This window comes from Bufo gargarizans, chromosome 3 (genome assembly GCF_014858855.1).
Source record: "Bufo gargarizans isolate SCDJY-AF-19 chromosome 3, ASM1485885v1, whole genome shotgun sequence".
Taxonomy (NCBI): Eukaryota; Metazoa; Chordata; class Amphibia; order Anura; family Bufonidae; genus Bufo; species Bufo gargarizans.
The window spans coordinates 122,262,840-122,288,343 of NC_058082.1; the positions used below are offsets into that span (position 1 = coordinate 122,262,840).

The 25,504-nt window shown below is 44.4% G+C and overlaps 1 protein-coding gene across 1 annotated transcript in view; it reads right to left on the reverse strand.

Annotated features, from left to right (window-relative positions):
* Positions 1-25,504, reverse strand: part of ERBB3 (erb-b2 receptor tyrosine kinase 3) — an 83,634-nt gene that overhangs the window by 43,629 nt on the left and 14,501 nt on the right. Inside the window, exon 2 of the mRNA XM_044284356.1 lies at positions 4,475-4,626. Coding sequence (XP_044140291.1) covers positions 4,475-4,626 — 152 coding nt within the window. The remainder of the gene's footprint in view (positions 1-4,474; positions 4,627-25,504) is intronic.

The following is a 25,504-nucleotide window of genomic DNA, read 5'->3' on the forward strand; positions in this document are numbered from 1 at the left end:
CTGAAGACATCCTGATGCATCCTGAACTAATTACGCTCTATTCAGAATGCATGGGGATATACCTGATCAGTTATTTTCCGGTATAGAGCCCCTAGGACAGAACTCTATGCCGGAAAAGAAAAACGCTAGTGTGAAAGTACCCTAATCCGTTCAGGATGCATCAGGATGTCTTCAGTTCAGTCGTTTTGACTGATCAGGCAAAAGATAAAACCGCAGCATGCTATGGTTTTATCTCCGGCGAAAAAAACTGAAGACTTGCCTGAATGCATTTTTTTTCATAGGAATGGATTAGTGCCGGATCCAGCATTCAAAATACCGGAATGCTGGATCCGTCCTTCCGGTCTGCGCATGTGCAGACCGAAAAAAGGTGAAAAAAATAAATGCCGGATGAAACCGGAAAGACGGATCTGGCATTTCAATGCATTTTTCTGACTGATCAGGCATTTTTAAGACTGATAAGGATCCTTCAGTTGGCATACGGTTAGCCGGATCCGGCAGGCAGTTCTGGCGACGGAACTGCTCGCCGGATCACTCTGCCGCAAGTGTGAAAGTAGCCTTAGTCCAGAAACGCCACTCTAGTTTGTTTCAGATATTTTTTTTTTAAACTAGCATAAACTAGCAACAATCTGGAGTAAACCTACCTAAAAAAAGGGAGTGAATGGTGTAAGAATGCAAATTAGCAAAAAAGTCACAAAAGCCATATTTAGTAACTTTTTCTAATCAGAATTGTGGAGGATAGAGCTCGATAAATTCCATCTATTGTGTCCAGGAAGACAAATGTGGAAGTCATTGGGCCAGATTTATCATTAGCTCAGGTCAGAATAATGGAGTGAAAAAGTCCCCAAAAAGTCCCAAATGCTAAAACTGCGCACAAATTTGCGACTTTTTTCTGCGCTGCACTATGCTCTCCAGTTTTCTGAAAGTGGGCGTGTTTTCTTATGTAAATGAATCTCTAGACAGATTTACTATTGGGACTATTTAAAAAGTCGCAAAAAAGTCGCAATTTCACTCCAGTGAGGACCATGCTTATCTTATGAGACTTTTTAATAGAACATGCAACTTTTTTGTAAAGAAGTGCGACTTTATCGTAAAGATGTGCGACTTTTGTAAAGCTGCTTACTGACAGATAAACTGCTACCGTCAAACCACATTTATTACAGTCTTAAGGGGCCGATCATAAATCTGACTTGGCTAAAACTGACTTTAGCCATATGTTAAAGTGGAGTGAGCTGTCAGAGTCATGATAAATCTGGCCCATTGTTTGGAAAAGTAACCAGTGATGAAAGACTTATGTCCTGACATTGGCAGTTAAAAGGCTTATCCAAGATCTATAAAGCCCCTCGGTGTGCTCGGGCCCCTCACAGAGGTTGTATTTACCTCGCTCCCTGGCTCCCGCGTTGCTCCTGATCCCAGCATGGCGCCACTGCATCTCCCCATCGCGCGGATGAAAACAGGGAACAAGCCTCCCTACCGTCACCCGCGATGCTAGGGAGGCTCGTTCCGTCGCAGCCTGCTATTGGCTAGCTCTTCCCTGCCATTCAATGTATCTTTCTTGCCTGCCATTGCACCAGTTGCCCCATAAAAAACTTTTCTGAGAAGCAGCACAATAGTTCATATCAGGGGTGTCAGATCTAAGGACAGTGCAGTCCTATACCGCTTACTTTTACATATGCCGCATTGTGTCTCTGTTGCCAAATGTGGGGAAAAAAACTGCACAAAAAGTGACAATATCAGAGCATATTGCAGTAAAAAAGAACATGGCGCGCCCTACACATCATGCACACTGTGCTACATTTAATGTACTCCTATGTGGTCAGATTTAGCAGTACACACTGTATAGTGATTTAGGATCCCAAGAGCTGGTTTCAGGGATAATGTCTACATATACTGTTGTACTTGTTGTTTGCATGGCTCACGTCTATAAACTAGTAATGCATAGACAGGATACTAAAGTACAAAACAGTGGTCCTCAACTCCAATCCTCAGAGCTCACCTGCTGGACATGTTTTCAGGATTTCCTTAGTATTGAGCAGATGATATATTTAGTTTTAATGCATCAGGACTTCATTCTGTGGGATATTCTCAAATCATGACCAGCAGGTGGGTCCTGAGGACTGGATTTGAGGAACACTGGCATAAGGAGTCAAAAGCCTACACAGTCTGTGAAGATATGCTATCTGATGAACTGTGGAAATCTGTTATCTCATTTCCTGGTTCCTTGTATTATCCCTCAATCAGTGATACTGTATGGTTCTCTACAAATAATCACATATTACAGTATAGGTCTGAAGATGGGGGTTATCCTCAGCTCAGCAGAAAGATGCTTACAGAATGACAGTGTCACGGATAAATTAAAGGAGTAAACACCACACTGACAACCAGGGGGAAAGGAAAAGCCACTAGGCCTCAACGCTAGGGAAGGGAAAGGGTCACCTAGAGAACCCTACTCCTGGCCCCGACTTCTAACCGTATGGGCACCCCTTGATGGTAGAAATGCCCATACACAGGAACCTGGAAGCCCTGGAGACCCTGAGGATCCCTAAAGATAGTGGCAGGGCTGAGACAACCTGTTCTTTCCAAGATGAAGGAACAAGCGTCTCCCTGAGGCCTAGCAACAACAACCAAGGGGAAAAGACAAAATAGAAACAAGCGAGACACTTAGCTTCTGTTGTAGAAGGATGAGCAGGAACTCAGGGAGAACCACACTCCGGCTCTTTCTAAAACCAAATGAAGCAATCTACCACACAGTCAGAGGGGTGGGGTCAGACTATAAAGGGTAGAAGTGATGACCACTGAGCAACAGCTGAGACAAGGTAAGTGGTCATTAACTCTATAAACACTTAATCAAGCGAAATCAAGGAGGCTGCTAGATTCCTCCATGCTCAGCCAGTCTCGTTGATCTCCTGACATTAGTCACCTGAGGTACCGTGACAGACAGGCATTTCAATGAACTATAAAGGCTAGGAAGAATTGAGCAGTACAGGGATCATCAAACTCCGGCACTTCAGCTGTGGTGAAACTACGACTCCCAGCATGCACACATTCTTGGCGGTTCTTGGAACTCCCATACAAGTGAATAGAGCATGCTTGGGTTTGTAGTTTCACAACAGCTGGGGGGCCAATGGTTGCTGACCCCTGGAGTAGTCCATGTAATACCATGTAATTTATCTGAATTGACCGATCCAGGGGAAATATCTGGTTGCCTTTGGCTTCCCCTCTCTCTGATGATATAACTCAAGAAGCCTACGGGAGGACACAGGCTGCACATCAGTCAGCGACAGGCTCCTCCTCATCAGCTAAGCAGCCTGGGAACTTATAAAGGCCCTGGAAAAAAAATAAAAGTGCCCCCATGTTGTAGGCAGGTTCAAATTGTCAGAAGGCAGGGCCAACACAAGTAGACGGGTCCAGCAATACCATATTGCAGCACAAAATACCATCCCTGTAGAGCCAACTACCTAAGTACAAAACAATAAACTGCTAGATTCCCCAGGGTGGCAGTACAGTTGAATTCAAGAATCAGGAGGGCACCTTTGGTTGCCAGCCAGGTACAACTTGACGCCCCCAGCGTTAATTAACTCTGAGAGTGACAGATCATTACTTACCTGGCTGGTGGCTGTGAGGAGGGCTCAGGCGGCTCCTGGACATTGACCTACCGGGAAATTTCCCTGTAGAGTCTATAGTCAATCCGCCCCTGAACCGCCGTTTGCATGAACAAAGTTTATTATGTTCACACCATCAAGCCAATTGGCTAAACCTGTTTAAAGGTGGAGATTCTCTTTAAAGGGGTTTTCCAACATTAGTGGTGGTACATGCACAGCAGGCTCTTCTCTGCTGTCGGATTCTTATAAGCAATGGGACTCTGGGCCTCCCTTCTTATGATGTGAGTTCCAGTGCCTATATCCCTACAGGACAATTGTTATATAAATGCCTTTAGCTGGAATACCCCTTTAACACCACAAAATCTGACTTAATGCTTGGAAGCCCTTACCATGTATTAATGATGCATATAAGCAATGAGCATGAAATTTGACATTATTAGCTGGTGAACAGCAGTTAAACCCCTGGAATTCAGGCTTTCCGATTAGGACAAGGTTGGCCATGTTCACCTGAAGCAACAGGAAGCCACTCCCAATGACGGCAGTACGGCAGTACTTTGCCTCCTAAACTGTGTAGGTGGATCAGGGAGGGGAAACCAGTTGTGCAATATTCTGGAGAGAATGCCGGTTAAACAGGACAGGCTGGAGCCACATTCCAGTGGCAGAAACACTGAACGCACTTACATATCACTCTAGCTGCTCACATGAAACTGACATCTGCGATATAGGTGAGCAGTGAAGATCCTGAGATACTGTATGCGGTATATCAGCCTGCCGCCTGATTACCATCTGTGCACATTGCATAAGAGCAGTTTATAAAACGAGGCATTGGTGTATTTATCTCAGTCTCCCACGATGATCTCTGGGGTGTGCATTACCTTTAAGAAGGATAAATCTTTGTTGTTCTCCACAAGCACAATCTCGAGATTTCCCATTACAATATGGCAGTTGTTGTAGGTGTTCTTTAAGGTGTGATGCTGGTACTCGGCCTCACCAGTTACACTGAGTCCATTCATTGTGCCGGTGCAGACTGGAAGAAAAAGAGGTACAATAAGGCAATGCACACAGTATATATGGGTCTCATACTACTCCCACCCATCCCAGGGTAGGAAATCCCAAAACTTGTTCACCTCCTGCTCCCTTTTGATCTCTTGCACTATGAATACCTGTAAGGGAGAAAAAGAAGGCTCTATGTGGGGCTGCAAGGATGAAGATTGCTTGGATAGTTTAAGGATTACTTTATTAGGGTGCAAGAACAATGCATTTTGGGGTTCAACTAAGCTTTTCGACAGGTAACACCGAAACGCGTTGTTCTTGCACCCTAATAAAGTAATCTTCAAACTATCCGAGGAATCCTCATCCTTGCAGCGCCTCATAGAGCCTTCTTTTTTTCTTCCTTGCATCAAGGTATCCATTGACAAGCTCTGGCGGGTATCATCACCAGAGAGGCAGCGCGCAGCAGCAGGGATGCCACTTCATATTCCATGCCAGCTGAGATGTTGTGCGCTTAGCACAACCGCATCTGGTGAGTAGCCCCTTGTCTTTTGGGGCACACCTTTCATTTTAAAGTCCTGCACATTGCTTTTGCTCTCCTTCCTCCCCAGATCTCTTGTACTAGAGAGGAACCACAAGCCACTGTAGACACTGAAGTCCTACACAGGTAAATGCTAGCCATAAGAAAAAGAGCATAGGGCCAACAAGACAGCATGAACCCCCCATCCGCAGACTCTATGGTTGTGTTCATACCTGCATAATCCCATATACTTAGAAGGCAGAACGGTGGCTCAGTGGTTAGCACTGGTGACCTGCAGCACTGGGGTCCTCGGTTTGAACCTGACTAAGGACAACATCTGCACAGAGTTTGTGTGGTCTCCCCGTGTCTGCATGGGTTTCCTTACACATGCTGAAGACATACTGATAGAGACCTTAGATTGTGAGCTCCATTAGGGACATCAAGCAATGATAATGGGCCTCATTTGTCAAAATCAAGAGAACTGTCTTAGTTGCCCAAAGCAACCAATCAGATTCCACCTTTCATGCATGAGCTCCGATTGGTTACCATGGGCAACTAAGCCAGTTTTCCTGTTAGTTTTGATAAATGAGGCCCAATGTCTGTAAATGTAATATGTCAGAGCTATGCAGTTAGAAGTGAGTAAGGCTGCTTTCACACTAGCGTTCGGCTGTCCGCTCGTGAGCTCCGTTTGAAGGGGCTCACGAGCGGACCCGAACGCCTCCGTCCAGCCCTGATGCAGTCTGAATGGAGCGGATCCGCTCAGACTGCATCAGTCTGGCGGCGTTCAGCCTCCGCTCCGCTCGCCTCCGCACGGACAGGCGGACAGCTGAACGCTGCTTGCAGCGTTCGGGTGTCCGCCTGGCCGTGCGGAGGCGTGCGGATCCGTCCAGACTTACAATGTAAGTCAATGGGGACAGATCCGTTTGAAGATGCCACAATATGGCTCAATCTTCAAGCGGATCCGTCCCCCATTGACTTTCAATGTAAAAGTCTGGATGGATCCGTTCAGGCTATTTTCACACTTAGCTTTTTTTTGCCATTTTAATGCAGACGGATCCGTTCTGAACGGAGCCTCCGTCTGCATTAATGTGAACGGATCCGATCGAACGCTAGTGTGAAAGTAGCCTAAAGTAAATAAAATCTGCAGACACTGAATTATAGTATATATTTCTACATATACCAGTCAGCTTGCTGCAATGCCCTTTAGAATGTTTGCAAAGATGAAATATAAAAAAATGACTCCAGCAGGGAAGAAAAACAAGAAGATTTCACTTCTATTTCAAAATATACCTGGGAATATTGCGAGATAAAAGTGTAATATAAGATTACACCCCATGGTTACATTTTAACTTTGCAGATAATCTCAGTTTTTACAGGTGTTTAATGGATGTGCTCTTTGGAGTGTGCGGGAGGGGTTCCAGTGCGGACAATAAAATGTCTGCTACAAAGTGGAAAGTAATAAGCTAAGAAAGTAATAAACATTTCAAAAATAGTGGGGAGTTCATTTACAATGTGCCATGAGGTTAGAGTGCCTTTACACGTACGCAACATTTTTATTTTAACAAGACTGAAACAGATGAGGAAGACCAAAAAATGACAGCTCTTACAGATACAGAAATTTGTCTGATTGCCAAGAAATCTATGGCCACTTTTACTAAAGTGAGTGTACCAAAATCTAGGAGAAATTATTTGCACCTAGCCTGATAAGGGGGGAAAAGCGGCATTTGTGCCTAAAATGAAATCTATGCAAGCTACGAGCACAAAACTGGCATAAATGATGATAAATCTGCCGGGCACACCACAACCACATCTTCTTTTCGAAATGTGGCAAGTCCAGTATTAAAATACAATTTTCTGAAAAAAAAAATTTAATAAATTTGCACAAATAGCATTTTACACTAGTTTTTGGTACACGGGGAGTTGAGACCCAGATTTGTACACATTTTCAGAAGCAGTAATGTAATTTCATTTTAAGAATTCATCTAAACCTTTTTTTAAACTGTCCACTGTTCCTGCTATGACCACGTCCGGAGGTGTCTATTCCACAGATTCACAGTTCTTACAGTAAAGAAGCTTTGACGCTTCTGCAGACTGAACTGTTTCTTCTCCAGTCGGAGGCAGTGCCCCCTTGTCTTTTGAGCGGATTTTACATGGAACAGCTTTCACCATATTTTTTGTACAGCCCATTTATATATTTGTAAAGGTTAATTATGTCCAAACCTTCTGAAGACTAAATACATTTAATTCTTATAATCTTTCCTCATAACCAAGACCCTCCATGCCCCTTATCAGTTTAGTCGCTCTCCTTTGTACTTTTTCTAGCTCCAGGGCATCCTTTCTATGGACTGGTGCCCAGAAATGAACAGCATATTCCAGATGAGGCCGCACTAAAGCTTTGTAAAGTGGTAATATTACACCCCTGCCCCGCGAGTCCATGCAGTGTTTAATACATGACAGTGTCCTGCTAGCCTTAGAAGCAGGTGTGTAGTGGCACATCATATTGACAACAGCCTAGTAATGCCCAGTGGTCCAGTTATTCATACATTTTCAGGAGGAATAGCATAATGCATTGGAACTGACTGTCCATGTTAAGCGCTGAAGTCTTGAGGATTTCCTTGTAGTGCTGTCTACAACTACAACTTAACCAACTATCAGAGCTGCCAAGGAGGACAAGTGTACTACTATGACATTTATACCCAACATTACGAGACTAAAGTATAGAAAGGATCGGGCGTATTGTGTTTTCACAGCTGTGTATAGTTCTCAGCTGCAGGTCTATGGAGTGAAACAAACGTGCCATTTTACCCACAAATATTTTTTACAACCCTGAACAATACAGGAACACAGTCTAATTATGGAAATGGTCTCCTAGTATTTGGCCCCCACTTACTCTTCATTTATGCTTTACTTCTGTTAATATTGAAAATATGAGAGAAGCTCAGTGACAGATAGGGGCAATTTTCCCCTCTAGACATACAACTGGGAAAGGTCAGATATTAGAAAGGATCCAAACAAACCCAAGAACACTGACAATCGTCCAAGTAATGGTGCCCCCGCCTCTGCCTATCCTGGAGAGAATGGCTTCTCTCTGTGCAGGACACAATGTGTCCTTCTCTGCAGCTGGACACAGCATCTCATTGTGCCTCGGGCAGGAATTTGATGGGGGACTCGAAGGGCAGGGTCTGTGAAGGAGGGAGATTTGGATTCAAACAGTAATAAATTTCTTTAAACTCTTAAAATATTGACTCTCTACTGGTATTGCTGAACGCAGTGCCTGGTTTCCTATGTGCACTCGTATGTAGGCAACATGCATGCAGTTCTCACAAAATCCATGTTTCTATGGACACGCGGCCCACCAGTCACATATAACCGCATCTACATCGCTATTACATAATCACATACTTCCTACATTTAACAAAAAGGCTTTTGTAAAAGTCCTAATTCAATTACACGTCACCATTCTACTAGAGAGATGGATAGATAGACTGAATATTTTCAGCCTCCACTGGACTTAAGCCCCAAAGCCTCCCCAAAAAGTTGCAGGCAAATGAAACCCACGCCAAGATTTCAAAAATATTATGTAGCCCCTCATTATATGGAACCCAATTCCCAAACCATCTGTTGTGTAGGCCAGTTTATCCGAGTTCTACGGCAGAGAAGGGAGGAGGATCAATCAGCACTAGAAGGCTGTGCCTACAGGCGAAAAAAGGTGAGAGATGGGGTTCTTCCGGCCAAACCTGTATGTGATCGTTATCTAGTGTTGACAATGAGGATGGGGTTATGAGAAAAAAATGGTACACTGATTTATACTGTAGTATATAGCTGCTAAATACTCTTTACATAGATTCTTGCCTAGTGTAAGAGGAAGGGGTGATGGTGCTGACTGCCCACACGTTTCAGCAGTTGAAGTGTAACACATAAAAGTGACTCATATGTTAGTCACTGTAAGTCCAAGTGACATTATTGACCGCATTGTCCTCAATAATAAAATACTGACTAAGCAAAAAGGTCACTTTACTTACCAATGACTTATTTAAATAGCACTGCAGTGATACATCTCCTACTCCTATACAACTGCATGACTAAGAAGATTCCCCATTCTGGAGTGCTGATTGGCTGTAGTGGTCTCGGGCATATATGGAACGTCACTGATGCAAAAAAGTGGCCACTGGAACGGTGGCACGGGAATAGCAGTGGATATAAAGGTATTATGTTTTTATGGTATGACATTCCTTGCTTTTAGGTTACTTTCACACTTGCGTTGTTGTTTTCTAGTATCGTGATCCGGCAGAGGATCTCAAAATCAGAAAAAAAACGTTTCCGTTTAGTCTTCATGCATTCTGAATGGAAAGAGATCCGTTCAGGATGCATCAGGATGTCTTCTGTTCCGGCAGCATTCCGTTTTGTGACTGGGCACAAAACTGTTGCATACCGGCGGTTATGTGTCCGGTCATAAAAATGAAAAAAGAAAAAAAAACTGATCCAGCACTGAAAACAATGCAAGTCAATCCGTTTTTTTTTTTGGAGCCTAAAAAAATAGGTCCGTCAATGTATTTATTGTTTTGATTTCACACAACCGCATCCTAATGGAATGGATGCATGCAAAATCAAAATGGATCCGTTTAATTCTGGTATTGAGATCCTCTGCCGGATCTCCATACCGGAATAAACAGCGCAAGTGTCAAAGTAGCCTTAGTCGTTTTTTAAATACTGGAGAACCCCTTTAATTTCATCCATATTGGCTGCTACCGACAAGAAGATCCAACATGTGTAAAATCTGAAAGTGAGTGTAAGATGACTAGATGTCAACAGTAGCATGGAGAGCAAGCACTGTCACCTGCTTCTAGGCCGCTTCCAGCCTTGCAAAATGCATGCTTTGTAATGAATAATTACACATTAAACGTGCGCATATAATACGTCGTCCAGTGAAGTAGACGGTATTATCAGATATTAGCTAACAATATATAATAATATGTCTTAGTGATGAGTGGAAACTGGGAAGTCTCCGAATATACTACCGTCCATCGTGGCGGGTGACAGCTGACACATGGGGTTTGGAATGTCAGACATGGCTGCAATGTTCTCCATTTCATCTCATCAGCCCTTGTATCATTATTTTAAGCAGTCGGCTGAGGCATTCGCTATGTCATTACTGTGTATATCACCATAACGACTCAATTAACTTATTTGGAAGAAATCAAGATAAAACATAACAAGTTTATCACAAATCTGGTGCTTACAATTATATATACACACAAAGCTGGAAAGTGTTGCAAAGTACAAATAGAGTGTAACAAGCCAGCATAAGATGACTTAATGTGAATTGCATAATAATATAATGGTAAGTATTGTAAGTGTCAAATTGTAAATATGATAAAAAGCCAAAAGTGAATTTGGAATCGGTGAATTATTATCTGATGTATTGGAGAACTGTGTCTAATATACACCCAATAGTCCAAAATGGTCCGATATTACAGATTCAGAGGGCTGTTACCCTGCAAAGCTGCCAGCAGCATGCATAAAAGTACAATGTGCGGACCCACCACATTGCCAAAAAATAAATAAAAGGATTACCCCATTACAACAACTTATAAGCTATCTACAGGATAGGGGATAAGTGTCTGCAGATCGGCGGAGGTCCAGCCGCTGGGAGCTCCACTGAGAATGGGGGCCTATGTTTCCTTGTTTGGGTGGAGTGGCCAACATGCACGCCCAGTGTCGGGCTGGGGTACCTAGGGACCACTAGTAAAATTTATTTTGGGGGCCCACCGTACGGATACATTCAAATATAATAAATAATCGAACAAGTTTTTATATGAACATAGACTGGTTGAGGTGCTGTACACTGAATATATGTATGTAGTGTACTAAATCTAATGTGTTATGTGCCACTTGTGCAGGGGGTGGGAGACTAGGGGCCCACCTTGCTCAGGGGCCCACCGGGGGATTCCCCTGTACCCCTGTGGGCCAGTCCAAGCCTGTGCACGCCTGTCATTCAACTGTATGGGACTGCCGGAGATAGCCAAGTACAAGGGCTCGGCTATCTCCAGGATCCCCATAGGGCTGAATGGAACGACAGCGTGCATGCATGTCTGCTGCTCCATTCAAATGGGGGAACACGGGCCCCCATTCTTGTGATTGGAAGTTAGACCACCATGGATCAGACACTTATAACCCTATCCTGTGGGGTGGTAGAGGGACACACCCTTTAGTACTGCAGTGTGTAAACCTGCTCTAAAGGTAGCCCTACATTTTCAACGAAATTGGGTTAATGGTTGAACAGCTATTGAGCAAATAATCATACAGAGATATGACCATACACATTTTAGGAATCTTTCACATCACCATTTTGTTTTCAGTTTTTCTAATCCAACAGAAGAACAGAAAAATGAAATAACAAACGGATCCATTATTTTGAGCCTCAGTTATGATCAGTTTGCATCCATTTTTGTCAGTTCCGATAGGCTCAGTTCACATCTGCATCCTGCCCCGACGGAACAGACTGCCGGAATTCACTGTATCTGGCATACATGCCGCCCCTCAGTTGGAAAAAAAATGCTACATATGGCATATTTTGTCTGTCCAAAAGCTGACACACATACGCCGGCAAGCGGCTGGATTGCCTCCGGATCCTATTACAGGGAATGGGGATCTGGCGGTGTGCAGTGGTATTGGGCTGTGCAGTCTGTTCCTCCGCTGGTACAGACGGCCGGAGACAAAACTGCAGATGTGAACCCAGCCTTAGAGATCTATTATTTTATAAAATAACAAATACTGATGGAACTGACACAAACTTATGCTCAAAAAAAGATGACTCTGTATTTTTTTTACAGCAAAATGTTGCTGAGCATGACTGATGCTCAAAATAAGATATTGTTGTTTTTTTTCGGATATTTTAAAGCAGGCATCCTCAAACTGCGGCCCTCCATCTGTTGTAAAACTACAACTCCCACAATGCCCTGCTGTAGGCTGATACCTGTAGGCTGTTTGGGCATGCTGGGAGTTGTAGTTTTGCAACAGCTGGAGGGACGCAGTTTGAGGATACCTGTTTTAATGGATCAGAAGAACGGAGAACAAATTGGTGATGGGAATGTGCCCTTAGTCCATATTGATTACAGTTGTGCAAACTACCCATACATGTTCAACGAAACTGGGCGACGGATGAAAGCTCTTTCAGGGGACGTATGTTTTGTCTACAAATTTAATACACAGCCAAAATCTTTTCAGATAATGGCGGTCGGTCATTGCTTGGGTAAAACCATCACTTATTAAATTTTGCCTGATGAATAATCGTCTTGGTTTAAATTATCAGTTTTGATCAACTTTAGACTAATGTGTAAGGTCATCTTAAGATTTGTCAGTCCACTTCTTGTTTGGAAGAACAACACTGGGTCCTTTTACGTGGCCTGATTCCAGGTCAGAACCAGTGCAGATTGACAAGAACAGAGGCAGATTGACACTCATTTAAAAGTCATTGGGGGGTTGGGGCAAACAGCCATTACTGGAATTTCGCCCATACTTTTACATTATATTGACAGCATGTACCCTGTTTGCATGGAGAGATGTGCTGCGGACCAGGAAGGCTTTTTTCAAATGCACACACTTGTAAAGGAAATGCATGCAGAAGAGCGCGCAGATCCAGCGTTGAATGTGTCATCTGGTGACGACCATTGCTACTTTTGCCGTGCGTCTGCTGTTGGCCAAAATATACAGTATATGTATGTATATGAACTACCCAGAGTAACTACAACTATAGTTTTCAGAGTGCTCTTTCAAGTTCTCTCCATGCAAAGTCATTAAGCCCTGATGTACATTATTCCACTGAATGCTGTCTCTTTAAGGGCCCGGTGGCATTCCTGGGTCAACAGATAAGGAATGGGTCTCTGTACAGTGTCCCTGTTTGTCCTCCAATGGAGGTGACAGGAAAACAGAGCAGACCTTGTCTACTTTCCAGGCCTCCTAAGCACTGGCAGAAAGCAGCAGGAGAGATTAAACCCTTCATCTTTGTGTTACTCACGCAGTGTAGGATGTGGTTAACCATCTAATTAATTTCTCTGCACAGTAGCCCAACGCACAACTGAAGCAATGGGTCTGTACATGACAAAGGGCAGTCTGTGTTCAGACTCTCCTGGGTGGAAGCCATCCTACTAGATAGATGTAAGAGGAAAACATTAATGACCCTAGGACAGAAATCCACTGCCCAGATAATCTTTAGCACCTACAAACATACATCTCTCACCATGAGCTCATGTCTTCTACGTGTAACTAGATTAGGTTGAATGGCATCTTGGCATGAAGAGTTTGCCCAAAGCCTACGTAAAAACAGCGGTCTGAATAAAATTCCATGCAATAGTTATGTACAGACACTCTTAAATGGGTTGTCCCACCTGAACATTTATGGCATATTCATAGGCTATGTCCGATAGGTGCAGGTCCCACCTCTTGAACCGTTTCCTATCTCAAGAGTGGGCTTTGGATGTCTGGAAGTCCCATGGCAATGAATACAGATAGAGTTACACATGGTCTATAAGGAATCTCTGCTCCATTCCCAGCCACGCAAGACAGCACCCCGTTCTTGAGTCAGGAGCGGGTGCCAGAGGTAGGACCTGCACCTATCAGATATTTATGGTATATCCTGTGGCATACATGTCCAGATGGCGCTCTCTTTAAGAGAAGCAAAATAAGATTATAACAGGTAACAAAAATAGAAGTAATGATGTCACATAGCGAGCTTTCGAGACATCACCAGCCCCTTCATCAGGCGTACTACAAGAATATATGAAGAAACAGCAATATATATAAGAACAGAGACATGGGGGAATGAATGGACATTTGAAAAATAACAGAACGACATATCAAAGTAAGATCTTTGTTGTTCTGTTATTTTTCAAATGTCCATTCATTCCCCCATGTCTCTGTTCTTATATATATTGCTGTTTCTTCATATAGTCTTGTAGTACGCCTGATGAAGGGACTGGTGTCTCGAAATCTCGCTATGTGACATCATTACTTCTATTTTTGTTAGCCATTAAACTGTATTAAACCTGCAATACTAAGCTTTAACACAATGCTCATGGCTCACCTTCACGATGGTTCATTTGCCACAGTACAAGTGCAGCAATTACCTGATAATCTCCTTATCATTGGCGGTTTAGTAATCTGTGCTTTATAATTAGTAACCACTTAGAATGGAAATGAATCCTCCACGCACTGACTACCTGGTTAGTCATAGACTTGCGTTTAACACAGCAGCCAGTCAGAAGAGGCAGAGCTGCAGTGGGAAGGGATAAAGCAGCAACCTTAACCAATGAGGAGACAGCAGGTGTGTCACAGACTACCTCAGGCTCCTTATAGACCCTGTAGCTAAGGCTACTTTCACACTGGCGTTTTGAATTCCGTTTGTGAGATGCGTTTCAGGGCTCTCGCAAACAGTTCAGCCCTAATGCATTCTTAATGGATAAGGATCCGTTCAGAATGCATCAGTTTGACTGCGTTTGGTCTCCGTTCCGCTTTTAAAGCGGACACCAAAACACTGCTTTCAGCGTTTTGGTGTCCGCCTGACGATGCGGAGCCAAGCGGATCCGTCCTGACTTACAATGTAACTCAATGGGGACGGATCCGTTTTCTCTGACACAATATGGTGCAATTGAAAACGGATTTGTGCCCTATTGACTTTCAATGTAAGTCAGGACGGATCCGTTTTGACTTAGACTTTTTTTTAAAAAGAATAATGCAAACGGATCCGTTCTGAACGGATACAAGCGTTTGCATTATCGGTGCGGATCCGTCTGTGCAGATACAAGATGGATCCGCACCAGTAGCACAAGCTGTAGTCACAGATAACAGCTCTGCCCTAAAGGAGTTGTGCTAAAGAAAAGTCAATCGGCAAGTACTGAAGAAAACAAACAGCAGATAAGCACCATCTGTACAGATTAATATCCTTGTGTACTAATGGGTGAACGTGTGGACGGATATTGCACCATTCCATATACTGGCATAAAGCTAAAGTTTTGGTAATATTTAACTCATTTCTGGAAAATTCAAGCATTCCCATTACGCCTTTTTTTGCATACATAAGTTGCAAATCGACCAGATCTGTTACTTTTCAACGCATTTGAGACTTTTCTAGTCATAACCTGCATTTTACGTTGCCCTTGCCAAGTCTACAAAAAGTGAGCGTGGCGAGGGCGGAGTAAAGATTCATTAATTACGCCAGAAACTGGAGTTAATAATTGCGGAAATCTACGGCAGCTAGGAGCTGCTGTATATTTCATTCTGGCGCTCAGAGGGGACAGGTCATTTATAATGAGGTCTGCGCCTTGTCATTAATGACATGCCTCCTCATGCCCTATAAAGGCTGGTGGAACACATATCGGCCTTGACATTTTTCCAACATTTTACTCCTGATGACCTATTCTAAGGATAGGAAAATAAGGATAAGCAGCACCCCAGATCCCAATTTGGGGATAGTATACCGATAAAAAAAGGGTTGGTAAATAAGTGGTGCCCGCGGATGGAGATCCTGGCTGGAGGACCCGTCAAGAAGCAACATGTAGAAATCCACAGCACTCGTCCATTTATGTGAAAAATCTGGTTACTTTATTTATATAAGCACCGTAAAGATATTCTAAGGATAGGTCATCAGTATCTGATCAACACCCAGGACCTCCACGGATCAGCTGTTTGAGATGGCAGCGTCGCTCACAGTAGCGCCACAGCCTTCTCACAGCTTCTCCTAGGCCAGTGACAACATGTTCATCGGTCACGGGGCCTAGGAGCAGATCAGCCCCATTGAAGTTAATGCGATACCAAGCACAGCTGCTATACAATGTATGGCGCGGTGGTTGGTGAGCAGAGAGAAGGCCGCAGCGCTCACAGGAGCGCCGGTGCCCTCTCAAACAGCTGAGCAGCGGGGATCTAGGGTGTAGAACCCACACTGATCAGGTACTGATGACCTATCCTGAGGTTACGTCATCAGTAGCAAAATGCCTTGCAGATGCCCTAACAATGGAACCAATAACTCACTAAAATGGCCTCCCAATGTGAGCGCCAAATAAAATGCATGTGCCTCTCTGTAAATATTCTCAACTATTCAGAAGAATTGAGATCTTGCAAATGACACATTTCTGCATAGCCTGGGGGTCTCAGCGAATAGCAGTTCAGTGGGCAATAATGACCCCCAGCATTTCTTGGTGGATTTATTTAAAGGACGTGCTCAGATTTTACAGGTTTAGTGAGGGAAGGGGTGCCTTTTTTTTGTTTCCATGCAGCACATTCATGAATGAAGAAGATGTGCATGGGACAGACATGCTATGTACAATCACGGACGGCTAACAGTACTGGTCTGCTGGTCTTCCTGGTCGCATGATCAAATCTTATACAAGAACTTGTTTACTTCTTAGAACATACTTTAAAGACGTGTCCTCCTTTTAAGTCTAACAAACATTTGTCACAAAGGAAAATATGAAAAAAAAAAACTGTGAAAGGGAACTGTACAATACACACAATAGCAATAGCCTGGCAAACAAGCGGCACAAGAGCTAAAGTCGCCTTCCCAGACCCTTGGCTGCACCTGCAGTTTTCTCTTGTTTTTTTCTTTTGACAAAAAGAAAAATATCAGAATATGCCGCCTGCATGCGTGCTATTCCCTTTCTACTCCCCCAGTGCTAATGCCAATGACACGGTCATTAATCATTCACATGCCTGTATTGATTAAGAGCTCTGTGTAACAATGGCAGCTATTGAAAATGCTGGGAGAGTTGGAACGCTTCACTGTTTCATGTTCCGCAAGTTCACAGTCAGCCACCAACCCATACTGGAAACGGACAAGTATTAAATTCTATTCTGCTACCTATTTTATTGAAAACCAAGATAGTAATAGGACTTTACACTGGGGACACACATCCCGACCCACTCAGCTGCCGCCCCCTGGACTAAGTCTATGCCTGCAGTCAGCTCATATTCTTGCCACATACCATCCATACCCAGATGCCAACAGCCTTATTAGAGGAACACATGTCTCCGGGCAGACATAGATGTGACCCAGTAGGAAAGTAATTCTACAGTAAGGCTTGGCAATTGGTGTGGGGATTTCATTGCACTATGTTACGGGGGGGGGGGGCATTCTGTAGGACAGAAAATAGACCTCAAAAAGTTGCAAACTTTGATGTATGCCACAGACTTTTGGGGGTTTAGAGCCCTGCCTGCCACTTTTCCAAAAAGTAGGCAAAATGGGGCAGCACAGGGGCATTACATTTAGGCCTCATGCACACGGACGTTTTTTTTCACGGTCCGCAAAACGGGGTTCCGTTGGTCCGTGATCCGTGACCGTTTTTCCGTCCGTGGGTCTTCCTTGATTTTTGGAGGATCCACGGACATGAAAAAAAAGTCATTTTGGTGTCCGCCTGGCCGTGCGGAGCCAAACGGATCCGTCCTGAATTACAATGCAAGTCAATGGGGACGGATCCGTTTGATGTTGACACAATATGGTGCCATTTCAAACGGATCCGTCCCCATTGACTTTCAATGTAAAGTCTGGAGTTCTGTTATACCATCGGATTGGAGTTTTCTCCAATCCGATGGTATATTTTAACTTGTAGCGTCCCCATCACCATGGGAACGCCTCTATGTTAGAATATACTGTCGGATATGAGCTACATCGTGAAACTCATTTCCGACAGTATATTCTAACACAGAGGCGTTCCCATGGTGATGGAGACGCTTCAGGTTAGAATATACAAAAAAACTGTGTACATGACTGCCCCCTGCTGCCTGGCAGGTGCTGCCAGGCAGCAGGGGGCAGACCCCCCCCCCTGTTTTTAACTCATTGGTGGCCAGTGGGCCCCCCCTCCCCTGTTGTTAACTCGTTGGTGGCCAGTGTGCGCACCCCCCTCCCTCCCTCTATTGTTTTAATACATTGGGGCCAGTGTGCGCGCGCCCCCCAACCCCCCCTCTATTATTTTAATACATTGGGGCCAGTGTGCGCGCGCCCCCCCAACCCCCCCCCTCCCTCCCTCTATTGTTTTAATACATTGGGGCCAGTGTGCGCGCGCCCCCCCAACCCCCCCTCCCTCCCTCTCTCTATTGTTTTAATACATTGGGGCCAGTGTGCGCGCACCCCCAACCCCCCCCCCCCCCTCCCTCCCTCTATTGTAATCATCATCGGTGGCAGCGGAGTAGAAGATTTTCATACTTACCTGCTTCTTGCTGCTGCGATGTCTGCGTCCGGCCGGGAGCTCCTCCTACTGGTAAGTGACAGCAATGCGCCGCACAGACCTGTCACTTACCAGTAGGAGGAGCTCCCGGCCGGACGCAGACATCGCAGCAGCAAGAAGCAGGTAAGTATGAAAATCTTCTACTCCGCTGCCACCGATGATGATTACAATAGAGGGAGGGAGGGGGGGGGGGGGTTGGGGGGGTGCGCACACTGGCCCCAATGTATTAAAACAATAGAGGGAGGGAGGGGGGGTTGGGGGGGCGCGCGCACACTGGCCCCAATGTATTAAAACAATAGAGGGAGGGAGGGGGGGTTGGGGGGGGGGGGCGCGCACACTGGCCCCAATGTATTAAAACAATAGAGGGAGGGAGGGAGGGGGGTGCGCACACTGGCCACCAACGAGTTAACAACAGGGGGGGGGGGGGGGCCGCACAATGATATTCAAACTGGGGAGGGGGGGGGGGGGGTCTGCCCCCTGCTGCCTGGCAGCCCTGATCTCTTACAGGGGGATATGATGGGGTTAATTGTACTATCATATCCCCCTGTAAGAGATCGGGTGCTGCCAGGCAGCAGGGGGCAGTCTTGTACAAAGTTTGCAGTGTATTCTAACTAGAAGCGTCCCCATCACCATGGGAACGCTTCTGTGTTAGAATATACTGTCGGAAATGAGTTTTCACGAAGTGAAAACTTAGATCAGAAAAAGCTTTTATGCAGACGGATCTTCGGATCCGTCTGTATGAAACTAAAACCTACGGCCACGGATCACGGACACGGATGCCAATCTTGTGTGCATCCGTGTTCTTTCACGGACCCATTGACTTGAATGGGCCCGTGAACCGTTGGCCGTGAAAAAAATAGGACAGGTCATATTTTTTTCACGGCCAGGAAACACGGCTCACGGATGCGGCTGCCAAACGGTGCATTTTCCGATTTTTCCACGGACCCATTGAAAGTCAATGGGTCCGTGAAAAAAAACGGAAAACGGCACAACGGCCACGGATGCACACAACGGTCGTGTGCATGAGGCCTTACTATAAACTATCCCAGGAAACTGGCGTGGATCATAGCTGAAATCTACACCAGCTCCCTCGGTGATGGAGATTCTGTTTCCGTTGCACGGACCTGCACAGATGCAACACAATTTTTAAAGGGGGTTTCTAGACTGACAATATCCTCAGGATAGGTCATTAATATCCGGACAGTGAGGGTCCGACACTCCTGCCGATCAGCTGTTCCCTGCTGGAACTAGCACTTTGAATGGAGAAGGAAACACAGCTCTGTTCAAAGTGTGGTGGATTTCTTGAGACTGCCTCAGCGATCCCATTAATTTCTATGGGATCGCCACTACGCAGCGATCCTGGCCACGACAGGTGTCACGCAACCAGTGCCCTTTCCTTACTGTGAAATGTTGTGGATCTTCTGCCTGCAGTTCCACAGTGGAAAATCCGCAGGGTATACACAGCGTGTGGAGGTGGTCTAACACGCATGAAACCTAATGCAGGAAAATTATTTCATTGATCCCATAAAAGTATATGCACACAGTGTGTTTTACACACGCATTTTATGTGCACATTTTTGCGTGGAAAATCTGCAGCATAATACAGCAGATAAGACTTTCAAAGTCTCAAGTACACTGTGCAGAACTGTTCCGTGCTTAGGGTCCATTCACACGTCCGTAATTTGAGTCCGCATTTGTTCCACAATTTTACGGACCTATTCACTTTCAATGGGGCTGGAACGGATGCGAATCCGCATTTCCAGGATCCGCATCCGTTTTTTCGGATGCGGTTTTCGTGCAGAAAATTCACGGTATAATACAGTACCAGCAAAGTGAATGAGATTTGTCACATCTCATGTACACTTTGTATGTGTGGAAATTGACCTGCAGTACGGTTTTTGAAATCCGCAGCATGTCAACTGTTTGGCTCCGTGGCTGTTGTATTGTGGTTTCTCCATAGAGTTCAATGGGGTTGGTAAAATACACAGAAAACAATACACCAAAATTTGATAAAAATGTTTTATTGCCTTTTCATGCGGATTTTCTGTATACAAACCCTTAGGGTGTCATCACATGTGTCTGATTTTAATTGCAAACGTTTCTCTGACTGAAAATCAGCTCCATTGATCTGTACGTTTTTTTAATTTTGGCGGCAAGCACATTCAGATGAACAGAATTGATTTTCAGCTGCAGAAATTTCCGCGTGTGATGGCACCCTCACAAACTAATCACTCTCGGGCAAAGAGATGTTGAACAGCCTGTTATTCATTAATTTTCCCAGAAGGTTCCCTGCTCCTGCAATTACTGGGGGAGTTTGTGTACATGTCAAAGTGCAACTGAAGTCACTAATGTAAAAGGGCAGGTACACTGTGATCTGTTCCAAAGTACTCAGGGCTATGTTTGCTGCTATGTAGTAGCAGACATCAATCATCACACAAAGAGTCAATATCAGATACAGATTCATATCAGATCATAAATGTTCTTCTCCCTCTATCAAGCATGACCTATGTGACCTAGCATACAGATACCTAGTATATAGATATACATACTATATACTGACCTAGTACAGGGCTCGCCAAAGCGACTTAGAATTGCAAAATGGCGAGAAGACTTTGAAGTCTTGTTGCCATTTGCACCTAGACCCTCCGCTGTTCTGCCTCTTTAAGAAGAAAGGGCTTTCATCCAGCAGACACACGCGAGTTCACCAACATGGCACGCGCTGCTCTCAGAGCGCACCATGTTCTCCTCAGCAGCACAGGGGAGAAAGAGGAAGTGCCTCCCCTCTGTGCCACTGCCACCAATGAACTGATAGCAGGGAGGAGGAGGGGAGGGACTGTGGCCACTGCGCCACCAATAAATATAGTTTATGCCTAAATACAAGCACAGGCTGTGGCACCTGAGGGGTTAATTGAGGCGGATCGCAGCGCACAGTCATAGAGGCCGGGTATGGGATATGGCCAGCACCCGCAGCTTGCATTTGTATTCAGGCATAAACTATATTCACTTACATTAATGTGTTAATTATATTCATTGGCGGTGCAGTGCGCCCCCCCCCCCCCCCCCGCAACCACAGTATTATAAAGTATAATCATTGGTGGCACAGTGTGCCCCCAACCCCCCCCAGTATTATAACTATTATAATCATTGTTGGCACAGTGGCCACAGGCGCTCCCCCCCATTGTTATATTCATTGGTAGCAGTGGCCACAGGGTCCCCTCCCCTCCTCCTCATTGGTGGCAGTGGCAGTTCTGATCGGAGCCCCAGCAGTGTAATCCTGGGGGCTCCGATCAGTTACCATGGCAGCCAGGACGCTACTGAAGCCATGGCTGCCATGGTAAGCTCCCTGCTGCTGTGTGTACTATGCCGAGGGCAGCAGGGAGAGTGTGAAGCCATATTCCCCTAATAGAGCTCTATTGGGGGTGAATAGGACAAGGGATTAAAAGATCCCAGGTTCTACCCCCTAAGGGGGCTAATAGGTATTAAATAAAAAGTAAAAAAAAATATATATATATACTAAAAGTTTAAATCGCCCCCCCTTCCCAATTTTACATATAAAATATATAAACAATAAAAAAATAAACATATTACATATAGCCGCGTCCGAAAAAATGCGAACTATTAAAATATTAAAAAATATCTCCTATGCGGTGAACGCCGTAACAGAAAAAAAAACTTGCAATTTGCCATTTTTTTGTCACCTTGTCCCCAAAAAAATAGCATAGGACTGACTGTTCTGTTATGGTCCAGACGTTCCATAAAATGTGGAATGCACAAGGCTTTTTTTGGGTGTTTTATCGAGTATCGCAATGCTTTTTTATGTTATTGAAATCGAATCAAAATTTGGGTATCGTGACAACCCTAGGTAAGACATGTCTTTTTTTTTATTATACTGTAATTATATGTATTTTAAATTTGGCGACTAAAAATTTTATTTGGCTCCTAAATTTTTCAGGTTAGGAGCCAATGGCTCCTTGATATTTTTTTTTTGTCTGGAGCGCTAAAGTATATAGATACTATTACTATACTAGTCTGTATATACACTACACAGAGGTAGAAGGAGGATGTATGTAGAATTCTTGAGGTATTACATGACTAACCAAGTAACCATGCTGGTATTTGCACACTTCTAATCCCTTTGAGGTTTGCTTCATCTTTCATAGTTTTTTTTTTTTTATATATCTTTCACTAGTGGAAACAAAATATTTTACTATACTATACTATTCCACCAGGTTGATTACAGATTTAAAGAGGACCTTTCACTTCGAAAAACATTGTGAACTAAGTATCCTGACATATGAATGGTATTTATACCATTAAAGGGGCTAGCCCATCTCAGACATTGATGGCATGTCGCTAGGATTTGCTATCGGTGTCAGGTGTATGCGGGTACCATCTCTGGGATCCTCTTCTGTCTCAGAACAAACCCAACAAAGTGAAGGAGAGCGCATCTTGCATAGGTGTCCACCCTACATTCAGTACTATGGGAGTTCTGAAAATAGACCCAGTGAGCACCTATTTTCAGAAGTCCCATAGCACATGCACGGCCACCTTCTCATTCACCTCTACGGTCTTGCCGGAAGTAGCAAAGCTAGCGCTTGGCTATTTGCGGAACTCCCATAGTGGTGAATGGAGGGTGTCTGCGCTTGCATGATGCACTCTCCTTCACTTCAGTGGTTCTGTTCAGGAGACAGGAGTGGGTGCCAGAGAGACCTACAACTATCTGACACTGATGGCATATCCCAGCCACATGCCATCAATGTCTGACCTTTTAATTTATAAAGATTTGAACTAGTGATGTAATCGTTAGCTATAATATGTGAAATGATGACATCACCACTTGATTATTCAGCATTAGAAAGAGTTATAGTTACAACTTTATTTTAAGCATTACCCACCCCGCAGATTGTGTGGCTAGCTGGCATCTTGTATACGTGTTCACGCTTTCTTCTTGCATAGTGAATAAGATGAGCTCATTCATGTGCTGTCTGGGTATTTCTACCACAGATTAGGGTGGGGGTGAGGTGTGTTCATATAACAAGTTGTGCTGAATGACAGCTGGAATTTGGCACTATTGCTTTGTGTTATAAGAAAAACATTCTGCCCTGACTCCATGTGCAGAAAAGCTAGTTTGGCCTCCCAGGAGGATAATGGCTAGAGACACTGTACATACGATACAATACGACTAGTCAGTCATTTGCCTGATGCCTTGTGGTGAATATACAGTATCTTCCGTAAGTGACCAGTGGATCTATGCAGTAATAGACTAGAGCTCAATGGAGTAAGCTTTCCAAAGAAAAGAGGACATTAGATCCATCCATTAAAAAACAGTAAATACATATTTAGGGCTCATGCACACGGCCGTAGTTTCAGTCTGCACCCGATCCGCGTTTTTCGTGGATTGGGTGTGACCCATTCATCTCACTGGGGCTGCAAAAGATGCGGGCAGCACACCTGTGTGCTGTCCGAATCCATAAGTCTATTCTGCGTCCCCGCAAAAATATAGAACATGTCCTATTTTTGTCAGTTTTGTGGACAAGGATAGGACATTTTAAAAGGAGGCTTAAAAAAAAATGGCGCTCGGCCAGTATCCGTGTTCTGCGGATGTGCGGCTGCCTATATAATCCCTTAGTCAGTGTGAAGGGATGCCATTTATCAGTACTGATTATTGAAGACATTGAAAAGGTTTCAAATTCAGAAATTCCAATGGACAGATGAATACCAACCGGTGTGAAATGCTGGACAAAAATTTGGTTCTTCTGGTGGTGGCTTACCTAGCTCCCCAGACAGTATTGACTTTGCTTTCATGGTTGAGACAAGCACGATTATCTCTCTAACCACATAATAAAGTCATGCTGCCATAGAAGTCACAAGAAGACTGAGGCTACTTGCGGGTTTTCAAACAGAACTTGAACGTGGATTTTCATGTGGATTTTTCTGCATTTCTCCACCAAAAACTGCAAACTTGTATGCTTTGATACAGATTTGCCCTGATCTCATCCTTTCCAATAGCAAAGGGTGAAATCTGCACTAAAATTCGGCACAGGAGGATGTCAAATCTCATTCACTTTGCTGGTGCCGTATTACACTGCGGTTTTTCACAATGTGTGCAGGTAGCCTAAAGAAAGAAGCAGGTAGATGGTTGAGGAGCTCCAGCGATAGTCTTCCAGGAGGACTGTGTTTTTCCTCCTAAGTCAATTGAAACCAATTGCTTCCTTGTAACAAATCCAGTCTGTAGTAAACATGTTTTTTACATGGTGATCCTTACAGGGTGTAAGCAGCTTCTTTAACCAAGCCTGTTTTCTGACTTCATAAAAGAGCAATGATTCAGAATCAGACAGGGGGAGGGTGGACAGGCTCAGCGTCCATTGTGGCTAGAAGGGTAAAAATAGACAAGAGGATGCAGAATGTGTCACTGCTACAAAGTGCCTTTTGAGTGAAGGAGGGCCCCCCTTGGGGTGACTCTGAAAGTCTACAGACAGTGGAAAGCGGTCACAGCTGAAAACCTTACCATCGTCTCCAGTCTGGTCATTCATCAGATTCCCTATTCCTTAGGGTACTTTCACACTTGCGTTAAAGTTTTCCGGTATTGAGTTCCGTCCTTGGGGCTCAATACCGGAAAAAAACTGATCAGTTTAATCCTAATGCATTCTGAATGGAGAGCAATCTGATCAGTATGCATCAGTTCAGTCCCGCTTACGTTTTTTTGTCCGGAGAAAATACTGCAACACTAGCCGGAATGCCACTGAAATACATTAATGCCGGATCCGGACCCAAGAGTTCCGGCAAAACGGATCTGGTTTTGCGGTCTGCGCAGACCTTTAAAAATTAGAAGAAAAAAAATACTGTTTTTTTAGGATGGCAACCGGAAAGACCGATCTGGTATTGCAATGCATTTGTGAGACCGGATCCGTCTCACAAATGCATCCGTTTGCTTCTGGATTGAGACGGAACTGTCTGCCGGAATCCTCTAGCACAAGTGTGAAAGTACCCTTACAATAAACCTTCATCTTTTCATGGTTACACATTCGGTGAATGCATTGCGGCTTATGAAAGCATGAACGTTATGCATCCAAATTCAGGCCTAATGCACTCAACCATATGTGTTTTGCGGTCCGTAAACTTAAAAAAATAATACGGATCCCAGCTCAGTGCATGCCGCCTTTTAATTCTTCTACATTTAT